Source organism: Bos javanicus, chromosome 1, assembly GCF_032452875.1.
Source record: "Bos javanicus breed banteng chromosome 1, ARS-OSU_banteng_1.0, whole genome shotgun sequence".
NCBI classification, from domain to species: domain Eukaryota; kingdom Metazoa; phylum Chordata; class Mammalia; order Artiodactyla; family Bovidae; genus Bos; species Bos javanicus.
In genome coordinates, this window is record NC_083868.1 from 144,449,772 (window position 1) to 144,462,245 (window position 12,474).

At 58.5% G+C, this 12,474-nt stretch overlaps 2 protein-coding genes across 2 annotated transcripts in view; one reads left to right on the plus strand and one right to left on the minus strand.

Moving 5' to 3' along the window:
- Positions 1–11,836, minus strand: part of TSPEAR (thrombospondin type laminin G domain and EAR repeats) — a 194,815-nt gene extending 182,979 nt beyond the window's left edge. The window contains exon 1 of the mRNA XM_061423393.1: positions 11,112–11,836. Coding sequence (XP_061279377.1) covers positions 11,112–11,196 — 85 coding nt within the window. The 5' untranslated portion in view covers positions 11,197–11,836. The remainder of the gene's footprint in view (positions 1–11,111) is intronic.
- Positions 2,991–3,855, plus strand: LOC133251178 (keratin-associated protein 10-8-like). The gene has a single exon (XM_061423276.1). The coding sequence runs from the start codon at positions 2,992–2,994 to the stop codon at positions 3,817–3,819; it is 828 nt and encodes a 275-aa protein (XP_061279260.1). The 5' UTR covers position 2,991; the 3' UTR covers positions 3,820–3,855.
- Positions 11,837–12,474: the final 638 nt, after the last annotated feature.

The window sequence follows — 12,474 nt, forward strand, 5'->3', positions numbered from 1 at the left end:
CAAGACATGTCCCAAACCAACAAAACAGTGGCGACGTGAGACCCACATCCTGCCGAATGAGCTCAGTCGGCTGTTCCGAGTGCTGAGTCACTTCAGCTGTGTCCAGTTCTTTAGGACCCTATAGACCATAGCCCACCAGTTTTCTCTGTCCATGGGATTTCTCTAGGCAAGAATATTGGAGTGGGTTGCCATTTCCTCCTTCAGGAGATCTTCCCAACCCAGGGATCAAAACCATGAGCACCATCAATTGGTAACCCCCAAAACATGTTCTTTGGCTTTTAAGACACACTCTTTGCACAATATCCCCAAAACATAAAAACAATAGTAGAAAATAGGGCTTCCACCCTGCCCAGTGGTGTCATCAAGTCAATGACCCCCAAACAGCTCCGTGCACACAGAAAACAATCACTTATGGGAAGGCGACTTTGCAAAATGAAAGACATTCATTGGACTGAGACCTGAAAATTTCCTGAATTGTTATGACAGTCCTGGCCTGACCATCTAGGGAGGGACAGGTAAACTCCCCTGCCCCAGAGGAAATGATGATGGAAACATGACGTCTTCTCGAGAAAGAGAAGTTCTCTCTTCTCCACTTTTCCTTTGATGAGAAAACTGTGTCCACTGAGTTCTCAGGGCGTGGCATTTCTCACCCACCTGCTAGTAAGCCTCATGGTGTCCTGTTCTAATAAGTGAAAGTGTTAGTTGCTCAGGCGTGTGTCTTTGTGACCCCGTGGACTGTAGCCACCGGGCTACTCTGTCCATGGGATTCTCCAGGCAAGAATACTGGAGTGAGTTGACGTTCGCTTCTCCAGGGGATCTTCCTGACCCAGGAATCAAACCCAGGTCTTCTGTACTGCAGGTGGATCCTTTACCATCTGAGCCACCAGAGAAGCCTATTCTAATAAACCACTTCTTATCTACCACTTTGCTCTCACTGAATGCTTCTCTGCCCTGACACATAAAGGACTATGATACTGGAGCCTTTCAGAGGCCCCCTGAAATGACACCAATCGGTTTCACAGTGACTAAGACCTCATGCTTCTAAAGCAGGAGGCTTGGGTTCAATTCCTGGTTGGGGAACTAACATCTTATATGCTGCAGGGGGCAGCCAAAAAGCAATAAATAAGTAAATAAATATTTTAAAGGCCAGAGCGCGGGCAGCAGAGTTTCAGGCAGGAGAGGAGAGCTGACGCCTGGGCTGCCTGGGCAGGGCTGAGCCTTTACCCGAGCCCTGGGTGCTCCCAAAGCGTGTGCGGGAAGATGGAGAGGAGGTGAATGGAGGCGGGAAGAAAGGAGAGCAGACCCCTGGAGCTCCCTTTCTGACTCAGAGCCTCCCAGCAACCACAGCCTGGAAGCTTTTTCTAGATCAGCCCACACCTGTGCACATGACCTTGGGAGGAAAAAGAACTTTGCAGACTGACTGCAACTTGCTGATTAAGGCTCTTGACCAGGAGGAGGGGACGTGAAGACAGGCAGAGGCTGAAGGGAAGTGGCCACAAGCCCAGGACACCCGGAGGCAGAAAAGCTGGAGGAGGCAGGAAGGGCCATCCCCTCTGGCCATAGGATGCCCTGATTGCAGCTCATTATAACTCTTCTCAGACTTCTGGCCTCGGAACTGTGAGAGAATACAATTCTGTTGTCTGGATATTTCATACGATCCAGTGTTGACCATTTGTTACAGCAGCCACAGGAAACTGGTGCAAACGTACATGATAAACAGATTCATAATTTTAAGTGCTGTGGCTTAAGCTGTCATTGAGACAATATAAAAACAATTAATAATGAAATAAACCTTCCTGTCCAGCCAACCGCTTCCCATACACACCATCGAGGGTCTGCCTGTCTTTCTGACCAGCCCCAGGCTCCTCGGCAGTGCTTCCCTACCCCCAGCTCCCACCCCTCCATGGTGGCTGTCACATCCCAGCTGCTCTGCATGCTGGCCTCACTAATCCCTGCCACCTGTCTCTCTCCTCCCCCACCCTTCACCTGCAGAGCTGCCCTGACCGCTGTACCTGGCAGCGTCAGGCTCAAACAGCTTTTGGTGACTCTTCCCTAGACCACCAAGTATCCCACCAGGATGTCCCAGGAGCCCACAGACAGAGGTCCAGGCTCAGCTCCCAGGAAAGAGGCAGCAGCGACAGGGTGGGGCAGAGTCTGAGTGGATGTCTGGAAGGAGGCAGGAGGAGAGGCAGAAGGAGCCCCAGCAATCTGTCCAGCAGGAGGGGTGACCCATCCTTGGGAGCCTGAGCAGGTGCCCAGCTTTGGGAGGAGGGGGCAGCCACTCCCAGCCCCACCTGGCTGAGCCTCTGCTGGGCCACCTGGTATGGCCCGAGCCACAGGGATGCCTGGAGCCTAGCAGGTGGAAAGGAGACACGCTGAGCAAGGGGACCACTGCCCATAAACATGAGCCCACCCCTGGAAACACAAAGTCTGTTGGTCTCGGCCACGCCCTTCCCGCAAGTCTTGCCCAAAACAGGACAGCTAGACACACCCAGCCTGAACCCACCCAGGTAACGCCCCTCCCTCCATCTGCAGGGGCTTGTGACAAACGCAAAAGAAAAGGGGCCATATGCCCCAGTAAAGAGCCCCTTCCAGGGCCCAGAATACAAGTCACATTCCCTAATCCCCTGGCGCCCATAATGAGTGCCCAGTGGCCAAGAGCCCCCACTGCCCACACTGGGTCCACCCCGACCTTGTACTCCCACACCTACTCAGCACGTGGTCAGGAGCAGTATGGCCCAACACACAGGTAGGACATTTACGAGCTGGGCCTCCATCTCCCGGGAAAACAACGCAGCCCTAATGAGGGTTCCCTGGAGCCAGATCCAAACACCAACCAGGAAAGGAGCGAGTTGTGAGCCTCTGTTGGGACAACACACACACAGAAGAGGGGTATAAAGCAGGCAGCCTGAGCACCTCACACATACACACTCACACACTCACTCACACACACTCACATCCTCACCCTCCTCCAGCCCCACCACCTCCACCATGGCTTCCTCCGCCTTGTCTGTCTGCTCCAGTGACCTGAGCTACAGCAGCCGGGTCTGCCTGCCCGGGTCCTGTGATTCTTGCACGGGCTCCTCCTGGCAGATGGACGACTGTCCAGAGAGCTGCTGTGAGCCCCCCTGCTGTGCCCCCAGCTGCTGTGCTCCGGCCCCGCTCCTGACCCTCCTCTGTGCCCCAGTGAGCTGCGAGTCCAGCCCCTGCTGCCAGCCAGCCTGCAGCAGCTCCTGCCCGGCTTCGTGCTGCCAGCAGTCTAGCTGCCAGCCCTCCTGCTGCATCTCCTCCCCCTGCCAGCAAGACTGCTGTGAGCCCGTCTGCTGCAGGCCCATCTGCTGCAAGCCTGTCTGTTGCAGGCCTGTCTGCTGCACACCTGTCTGCTGTGAGGCCTCCCTCTGTTCTACCTCCTCATGTTGCCAGCAGTCTAGCTGCCAGCCCCCCTGCTGCACCTCCTCCCCCTGCCAGCAGGCCTGCTGTGAGCCCATCTGCTGCACCCCTGTCTGCTGCAGGCCTGTCTGCTGTGAGGCCTCCCCCTGCTGCAGACCCTCCTCCTCCGTGTCCCTGCTCTGCCGCCCTGTGTGCCGCCCTGCCTGTTGCGTGCTCACGTCCTCCTGCCAGTCCAGCTGCTGCCGCCCGGCCTCCTCCGTGTCCCTGCTCTGCCGGCCCGCATGCTCTCGCCCTGCCTGCTATGTGCCCACCTCCTCCTGCCAGTCCAGCTGCTGCCGCCCAACCTCCTCCGTGTCCCTCCTCTGCCGGGCCGCGTGCTCCCGCCCAGCCTGCTGCATCCCCGCCTCAGCCCCGGAGCCCTGCTGCTGACCTGGCACGTCCTCTCAGGGCCACCCAGGTGCTATGGGCCACTCCGTTCCCTCTGTTGCCAGCCTCTGGCCCCCTTCAGGATTTGACCCAGACCTACATGAACGTGCATTGGCCTGAAACCTCAACTAGCAGGCCTTAGCCCACCTGCAGCCTCTGGGTCAGGCCCAGAGGAACCCGAGACAGCCCCATGTTACCGAGGGTCCACAGGCTTCTCCTGACAGCCATGGACACTGCTCTTCCCCCCAGCCTTTGGGGGCCTTGCTCTGCCCTGTCTCTGCCCGTCCTGTGCTATGTACTTTCCTCCCACAAGGGTCTTGAGCTGAGTGAATAAACTCACCATCCTTGCCTTCGCTGGTCCTCTCTCCCAGTAGCCATATGCGTCACTGTCTCCAGCCTCCGGGCTGACGTTAAGTAACCCCATCCTCAGCAGCTGTGTCTTTGGAGCATTTCCAAGGGGCTTGAGCTCTAAGGCTCACTGCGGTCGTCCCCCCGGCCCTCGACTCCTGTGTCTGACTCTCTGGGCAGCTCTGGAGGGATGTGCTACGTGACCAAGACTTAGCACTGATCAGCAGGCCTCTTGGCAGGAGGGCCCGCTGGCCCCCATCTGGCTCTCCCTGGTCAGCCTGAGACTCGCAGGGGCGGGGCCTCCTGGGACACAGCTGAAGTGGAGCAGTCCTGCTGACCCCAGCTCACCTGCCCCTCCACCTGCCCTCAAACTTGGTGCTTTATTCAGTCTTCAAATACCCCAGCCTGCCTTGTCTGTGCCACGGACCACTGACCCACCCCCTCTCCAGCCCCTGGGTCAGGCTGGGTGTGATGGGGCTCAAGGGAGGAAGCCAGAGGGTAGGTGACTTCCAGGGCCCACACTGGTCCTGAGACCCAGGCTTGCTGCCTGAGGTCTACCCCTGGGGGCGCTCTGGAGTGCCCCTCATGTTTGCCAGAGTCGACATTCACTTCTAACCTGCCTTGCCCTGCCTCACCCCTTCCCCAGTGCCACCTCCTAGCTCTTGACCTGACCCTGCTAGTGACATGGCACTGCTCCCCTCAGGAGGCCATGAAATCCCACAGGAGTGGGGGGGCGGGTCAGAGAGGTCACCTGACCTCTGATGGTCCCCCCTGGAGACCCTGGTCCAGACTCCCAGGGCTGGGATGGCATTTCTAGTGCCACTGTCCCCCCAAAAAACAGGTCCTCTGGGAACCTGTTGGTGGGAGTAGGGCCCTCTTGCAACTAGAATTGGGTAGTGGAAATGGGTGTAGACAGACTCACTCTATGCCCTCTGCATGCACTCTGGGGCTGCAGGGTCCTGATCCTGACTCCCCTACCCCCTGCCCCACAGGACCCTGTCCATATCTACAAGGACCCTCTTATGGAGAAGATGTGAGACATCAACTTCCCCAGCTGTTAGGTGATAGGAAATCCCCTGGGGCTCTGCCCACCTGGGCCTCCCTATGCCTTCACCAGCCCCCCTCTGGCCAGCTTCACCAACCGTCCAGGGACCAGGGAACTGGGGGCTCCAGCTTCCTGTATGCCTCAACTCCTCTGGCCAGCTACTGAAACCCACAGGCCCCTTCTCAAAAACACACATTTAAATGCACATAATGTAATCTTCCAGATTGCAAGAAGAGACCATGATCACTACCAATTATCCAAAAAAAAAATTTTTTTTTCTACTGACTAATAAGATGTGGGGCTTCCCTGGTGGCTCAGTGGTAAAGATTCTTTACCTGCCAATGCAAGAGACATGGGTTCCATCCCTGGCTTGGGAAGATCCTCTGAAGAAGGAAATGACAACCTGCTCCAGTATTCTTGCCTGGGAAATCCCAAGCTCAAAGGAGCCTGGAGTGGCTACGGTCCATGGGCTTGCAAGAGTTGGACATGACTTAGGTACTAAACAACAAAACTAAGATGTGGGCTTTCTCACTAAGACATTAAGAAGAGGGAGCGCAAGCCTCATTTGGATAGGGGACAGAAACTTCGTGAGTATTTGGACAGAGCACAGGGATGCTGGCGCCTCAGTTGGCGCCTCAGCTGGAGACAGTCCCAGGTGTTGCCAACACGGGGCACATCCCTCACTGGGAGCTGTTGCTTCTGCATTAGTTTTGAAGGGGAAAGTGCAGCCAGTTTCACTCAAGTTCACGGCAGCTGAATTCCAATCCCCAACTCTGGATGGAGCCACCTGCCTAAGGAACAGAACACCTGTGTACAGCAGCAGCAGCCAGTCACCAATGACCTTTCCCTGGGGCACCCCAAGTTCAGTTTGCAACACCCCAGACACACAACACACAGAGCGCGTTGTTCCAGGGAGGGTCATTGCCCAGCGTGGGGTTCCCCCATCCGGGTCCCCAGGAGTCTGCACCTGAGTCTGGACACCACTGACACTGAGCCCCAGCCTGGAGCACCGTCCAGCCCACCTGTGCCAGGTGGGGCTGTGGAGCTGCAGCGTTGGTGGCCTGGAAGGGCATCTAGTCTCCCTTGGTTTCGCGGGCTGCCAGGCCACTGCAGAAACCACGGGCACTGCGCCAAGCCAAAACCACAACCAAACTTCACCTCCAGGTGACTGTGCTCTGGGTTCTTCCCAGCAGCGCGGAGGTGTGCACACACTCACACACTAATACCCATACGTATTCACACACTTACGCACACTCACATGCGACGCACACTCACATGCGGCGCGCACCCCACCTTCCCCTCAACATCGGATGACCCCCTTGGTCCACTCATGTCCTGCGGTCCAGGCAGGCCTGCAGGTGCGACGCCAAGGCCGGCGCGGGGGCCCCCACCCTGCCCCGCAGGGCCCAAAGGTGGGCAGCTCTGGCCTTTGAGGTCGCCTCCCCTCCCCCTTCCCTTACCCGAGGCTGGTGCTGAGGGACTCGCTGGGCTGCAAACCCATTGCGCGGTAACCATCGAGGGAGTTGCGGGGGCATTCTCCTTTCCCTCACCCTCCTCCCAGCGGCGAGTAAGTACCCCTGACTTTGCTAGAGACGCTCATTATATTGGATTTGCCGGAGACCCCCACAAATTCCCTAAAGTGCAGTACCCCGACCTGGGGGCAGCATGAAAAGTGAGCGGCTAACACAGGGGTCCCCTACCCCGTGTCCCAGCCGCTCCCAGGACCGAGACCCACCGGAAGGACCGGTTTGCAGGCTTCGTGAGCAGAGCTGGGGGAGTAGGAGCTCGTGGGCATGGCTGAGAAGTGAGAGGAGGGTGAGGCGCTCGGGAGCCCCAGCCCCCACCCAGAGTGCTCTGGCGGGAGCCGCGTTCCGCCCCGCCCCCTTCAGGCGGAAATGTGGGGTTAGGACGCAGAGGGCCTGGCACTCCCCAGACTCTCAGGACAGGGAGAGCACCCTACCCGACACCCACACAGAGGTCCTTTCTAAGCCTGGAGCTCAGAGTCCACCCAGGAGCACAGGGCAGCGGGGAGGGGGAGATGAGGCAGGTGGGGAGGGCAGGGCTCCAGCTGGAAACAAAACGCAGACCCCAAAACTCGGAATGGTGGCTTCTTAGATTTTGTCGTGGAAAAAGGCCTCCTGGAAATCCATTATTTACTCTTAAAAATCAAAACCCTAGGAGCAGCATATAGTGTATGTTGTTGCTACGTTGTTACTTAGTGGCTCAGCCGTGTCGGACTCTTTGTGACCTCATGGACTGTAGCCCACCCGGCTGTTGTCCATGGGATTTTTCAGGCAAGAATACTGGAATGGGTTGTCATGCCCTCCTCCACGGGAGCCAACCTGTGTCTCCTGCATTGCAAGCAGATTCTTTACCCACTCAGCCATCAGGGCAGCCCCTTTGTGTATGAGGTTCCATTGCAAAAATGAGTAAGCTTTGTTTCCTAATTTCTGTGCAGGGTCCTAGCTTAATGGTTGAGAATGTTTTAAAAGGAAATGGGCGTCAGGCTGACAGTTTGTCCCCACCTGCAAGCCACCCCCCAGCCCTGCAACACTGTCAAGCAGGTGAAGTGGACCTTTCAGCCTGGGTCCCCTCACAACCGCGCCAGGGGCCCTCCCCTCGCTGTGGCACATGCCAGCTCCCACGTGCCAGCTCCTGCGGTCACCTGGGCTGTAGGGCTCAGAAGGCTGCTCCTGAGCCGGGCGCCGGCCTGGGGCTGGGGCTATTCCCAAGCAGCCTGGTGGCCACAGTACCAGAGGGTGGGGTGGGGGCCACACCCACATGGACAGAGGTCCCCTGACCTGAAGCAAGCTGCAGCTCCCAGACTGCCAACTGATCAGACGGCCTTGCCGCGTGAGCCCAGCAGGGGGTGTTGTGCCCACACTGACTCCCAGGAACCCGCCTGTGGGCCTCATTCAGCGCCAGGACTCCCCAGCTCACTTCCTGCAGCGTTTTCATTAAAGGAGCTCAAAAGTCAGGGTGAGAGATTTCCTGGGAGCTGCCAGAGGTGGGGTAGGGAGGGCTTCCTGCTACCCCCAGATGCCCTTCACTGAGCTGCCTGCCTACCTGCCCGCTGGCCTGCAGCTTCCATACCTCAGCTAGCTTTTATAATGCAAACCTGTGCCCCACCTCTCCTGGGCACTGCCTCTAGCCCCAGGGATGCGCCCCACCCCAGATACCAGGTCTGATCCCACCCACAGCCTGCCCTAGGGTCCCCCATGTCTGCCAACAGCCTTGTCCATGTGCCGGGCAGGGCTGCGGTGTGCTGGTGTGCCAGCTCCCAGCCTGGGGCACAGCATCTCCCTGGCAGGGGTGTCAAGCAAGTGAAGGAGGGAGGGGGTGCTGCGGATGCCGGACCCACCAGGTACCCACACCTCAGCACCGCCCTGAGTCCTAGGCGAGGAGCCGCCTCTAACTACTCCCGGGATTACAGGGGATGTTGTTCTGACATCCCACAGCCCCTGGACAACTCCCCCCCAACCCCCTTCTCTCTGCTCCACCCCCTACACCCACCAGTGACCCAGCCTTGGGGTCCAGCTGTCCCCATTATGGCTCCCACTGAACCCCTCCACCTTTCCTGTCCACGTGGAGACGACACCGGGCGGGGATGGGCTGAGTTAGGGGTGGACAGCAGGCTCTTTGGCCACAGCTGCCGTTCACTCCTTGACCAAGAGTACTGGTCTAGAATTCAGGTCACCAAGCCATCCCCGCAGGACACACCCAGCCACTTTCTTGGCACTACACGCATCACGCCCCCCAGAATTGTGGACTTGGTGTGGGAGCTGGTAGAGTCTTACAGTCGTGGTTCGCCCTGTGTCCAAGGGCAGCTGGCCCCACTGTGGGGAGCAGGGCGGGGTCTGGGCGTCAGAAAACTCAGGCTGACTCTGGGGTCAGGGAGGCCCCGAATCCTGCCTGACCCACTCATCCCAGGGGAGCTCGCCCCACACACCCCATGTGCGCCCAGAGCCCCTGCAGACCCGCCTCATCCTCCCACCCTGAGGCTGCTCCAGCAGCTGCAGCCGGTCTCCCAGCCTGCCCCTACTCCCTGCCCTCCACAGCCTTGGTCATGCTGACCACCTGCTAAGGTCTTTTTTTCCATCTTGGCTGAGGCTCTATAAGACTTCACTTGTCCTCGGATGCCCCTGTGCAGCAGGACCAGCCCCAGGCCCCTGCCCTTATCAGAGGGTCTGCCCACCAGGCTCTGGGCAGAGATGTGACCTCAGTTTCCCCATCGGCAAATCTGGCCACCCCACCTCCCGTAAGAGGCTACTCTTTCCGAGTCAGAGGCTCGGACGGGGTGGAGGGGCAGAGGACTTCAAAACCCAGGGTCACAGGGTTGCAGTCAAGGCCCCAGCACTTCCCAGGCACAGACCCAGGAACAAAGGCCAAGGGAAGGTGGAACCCAAACCCCACACAAACCCCGCGGTGTAAACTCCTGTGCTTTTCCAAACCAAACTCCATCAAAGTGACTATTTGAATCCTGACTGGCCATTATCGACTGTCCTGGGAGCGTTCCAAATTTAGCTCAGTATTATTTACTTGACTTTTATCTTTCCTCCCTGGTTCGAGGTATTTATAACTGGGTCATCTTTTAACTATCTGCAACATGCCTGCAGGGGAGAGGGGGCGGGCTTTATAAATAACCTTTATTATTACTATGCAGGTTGATTCTGTTCCCAGCGCTGAAGGGAACGTGAAGACACACGTCTGTGACTCACCCACCAGGGAGACACGGAGTGCTCAGGACAGCGGGCTCGGATGCTTCACCCCTGTACCCTAGACCTGCATGCAAGTCTGTCCCCCACGCTCCAAGCCAGGGATTCAGGGTTGCAGGTGGGCTTGGCCTGCATGTGGTTTGCAAATCACGCATCCTGAGGCTTTGACTGTGGCAGGTGCAGGGGCCTGGGGGCTCGGAGGCCCAAGCTTCAGTCCTTCCCGACACCCCAACTCCATGGCTGCCCCTCTTCACCTGCACGATCTGGCTGTTCCCTGGAGGAATGGGGGGCTGAGAACCTTTATGGACCCCCCCATACGGGTGAGCGTTCCAAACACTCATGCTGCGGGGGTTGGGGGGGGCCATCATGGGCCATGGTGCCATCTCCGGGAGCCAAGTGCCATCAGAGCAAAGCGCCACAACATTCAGGGACCAGGGAGGGTTCCAGGAGCCCAGGACCAGATACTTGAAAGTAAACCCAGAGCCTCACACAAGCCATCCCAGTGCCATCCTGCCCTCGATGACAGCCGGCCAAACCACCACCCTCCATAACGCCCCCCACCATCATTCACTCCCCTTCCCGAAGCCTGGCTTCTGGCTTCCAGTCTCGTCTCCCTGTTACTCTGTTTTACAGTGTTAGGTTTGATCAATAGTCTCTCGGTAGAAACTCCAGAAAGGCATGATGAGGTCATGCTCACTGACAGGTCAAGGCGCCCTTTCTAAGGAGGAGGGGGCGGAATCTCCCCTCCAACTCCGCTCTCCGCTTGGTGGGGGTGGGCAGTCGGTGCGCTAGGGGCTGTCATCACTCATTCTGCATCTCTAGGGACTGCGGCCACCAAGACTGCACTGAGCTAAGAGTGCAGCCTTGGGTTCTCTGTCCGGGGCAGGTGACGGACCTGCCAGCTGCCGGGCCTCATTCCTCTGGCAGGTGTAAGGCCTTCTCGGGAGGCCCAGCAGGTAGGTACCTGTGAAGGGCCTCGGGTGGGGGCGGCGAGGTCTTTGAAGGGAGTCCCCACCCTGCTGGCATTGCTATTGTGAGCATCGGCTTGCTGCTCCCTTTAATCTCTGCCTCCTCCCTCCCAGTGGTGCAGTTCCCACAGCCATCTCCACACGGTGACCTGACCTCGGCCTGCCCGCTCCCCTCCTGACCCCCAGCCCGCCCCACCCCCATCCGCGCCCCCCACCTACCAGTGCAGGGCTCCCATTGCCGGGCCCCGCGGCTTGGGGTCGCCAGGGGCAGGAGCACGACACACAGAGTCAGCAGGGCAGACATGAGGGGCCCGGGTCCCAAGCTCCATCCAGCGGCTCCGCACACGCCCGCGTCGGGGAGGCAGCCACTGGCTCCGTGAGCACCTGGCTCGGCCCTCGCAGCAACCTCAGCCCGGCAGTCACTGTGGCGGCCACATCCCTGGGCCGGCGCAGGTGCTGCTGGCACGTCGGGCTGCAGACAGCTCTATCTCCTCATTTCCGCCCCGGGCGGGGGTCCTGCCCTGCCGATAGCATCTCCGTGGGCCTGCGATTAGTCATTGGCAAAGCGCGTTTTTCCCAAAGGAAAGACAGAAATAGATCATCCGGGAGGGCTGAGAGCGAACCAGAAAACTCCCAGGACCTGTGTCCCCTGGTGCGGACTCCGAGCCCAGGACTGAGGTCGGCCACCGCTGAAAGGAGGCAGCAGCCGGCGGGCGGTCCCTGTGCCTGCAGTGGCCGTCCAGGAGGCCGGCTCCCGCGAGGGCTTTTATCTGGTGCCCAGCCTTCCGAGGGTGTGTGGGTTTGTCAACTGCTGGGTTTCAGGAATTTCCCTCCGGAGGGAAGTCAGTCATTCAAGGGAACAGCTAATGAGGAGACAGGAGCGTCCTGGGGGAGGGGCAAGGCGGTGGTTCCTCTCCTCATGGTCTGTGGGCTCTGACCTCCCCAAACCACAGTCGACCTGCGAACCTGCTCCAGGCAGGACAGTTACTAAGCGTGATCTAAGCGTGATTATACTTTCTGAAATCCCTCCGAGAGTGTGCAAGGACAGCCTAGGGAGGGGAGAGAGTTCCCAGGCCCCCAAAGGCACCTTTTCCTTGTTTAGGAGGCAGCGTTCTGGTTGTGAACCCCAAGCTCTCCCTGGGAAGCCCCAGCTCCGAGGTGTGGGCGGCTGCCAGTCTGACACAGAAGGTACTTGTGGGGCAAACAGAGCCTGGGTTCAGGGCTTGGAGGGAGGGGCGGGAGGGACAGAGAGAGAGAGAGAGACATAGGCATAGAGAGAGAAACAGAGTCAGAGAGAGGGAGGGAAAGAGAGAGAGGAAGAGGAAAGCGGAGAAAGAATATGCCAAAGGCATGCTAAGTCGCTTCAGTCATGTCCGACTCTTTGCAACCCCATGGACTATAGCCTGCCAGGCTCATCTGTTCATGGGATTCTCCAGGCGAGAATACTGGAGTGTGTTGCCATGTACTCCTCCAGGGGATCTTCCCAACCCAGGGATCGAACCCATGTCTCTTATGTCTCCTGCATTGGCAGGCGGGCTCTTTACCACTAGTGCCACCTGGGAAGCCCATGCCAAAGGCGCTT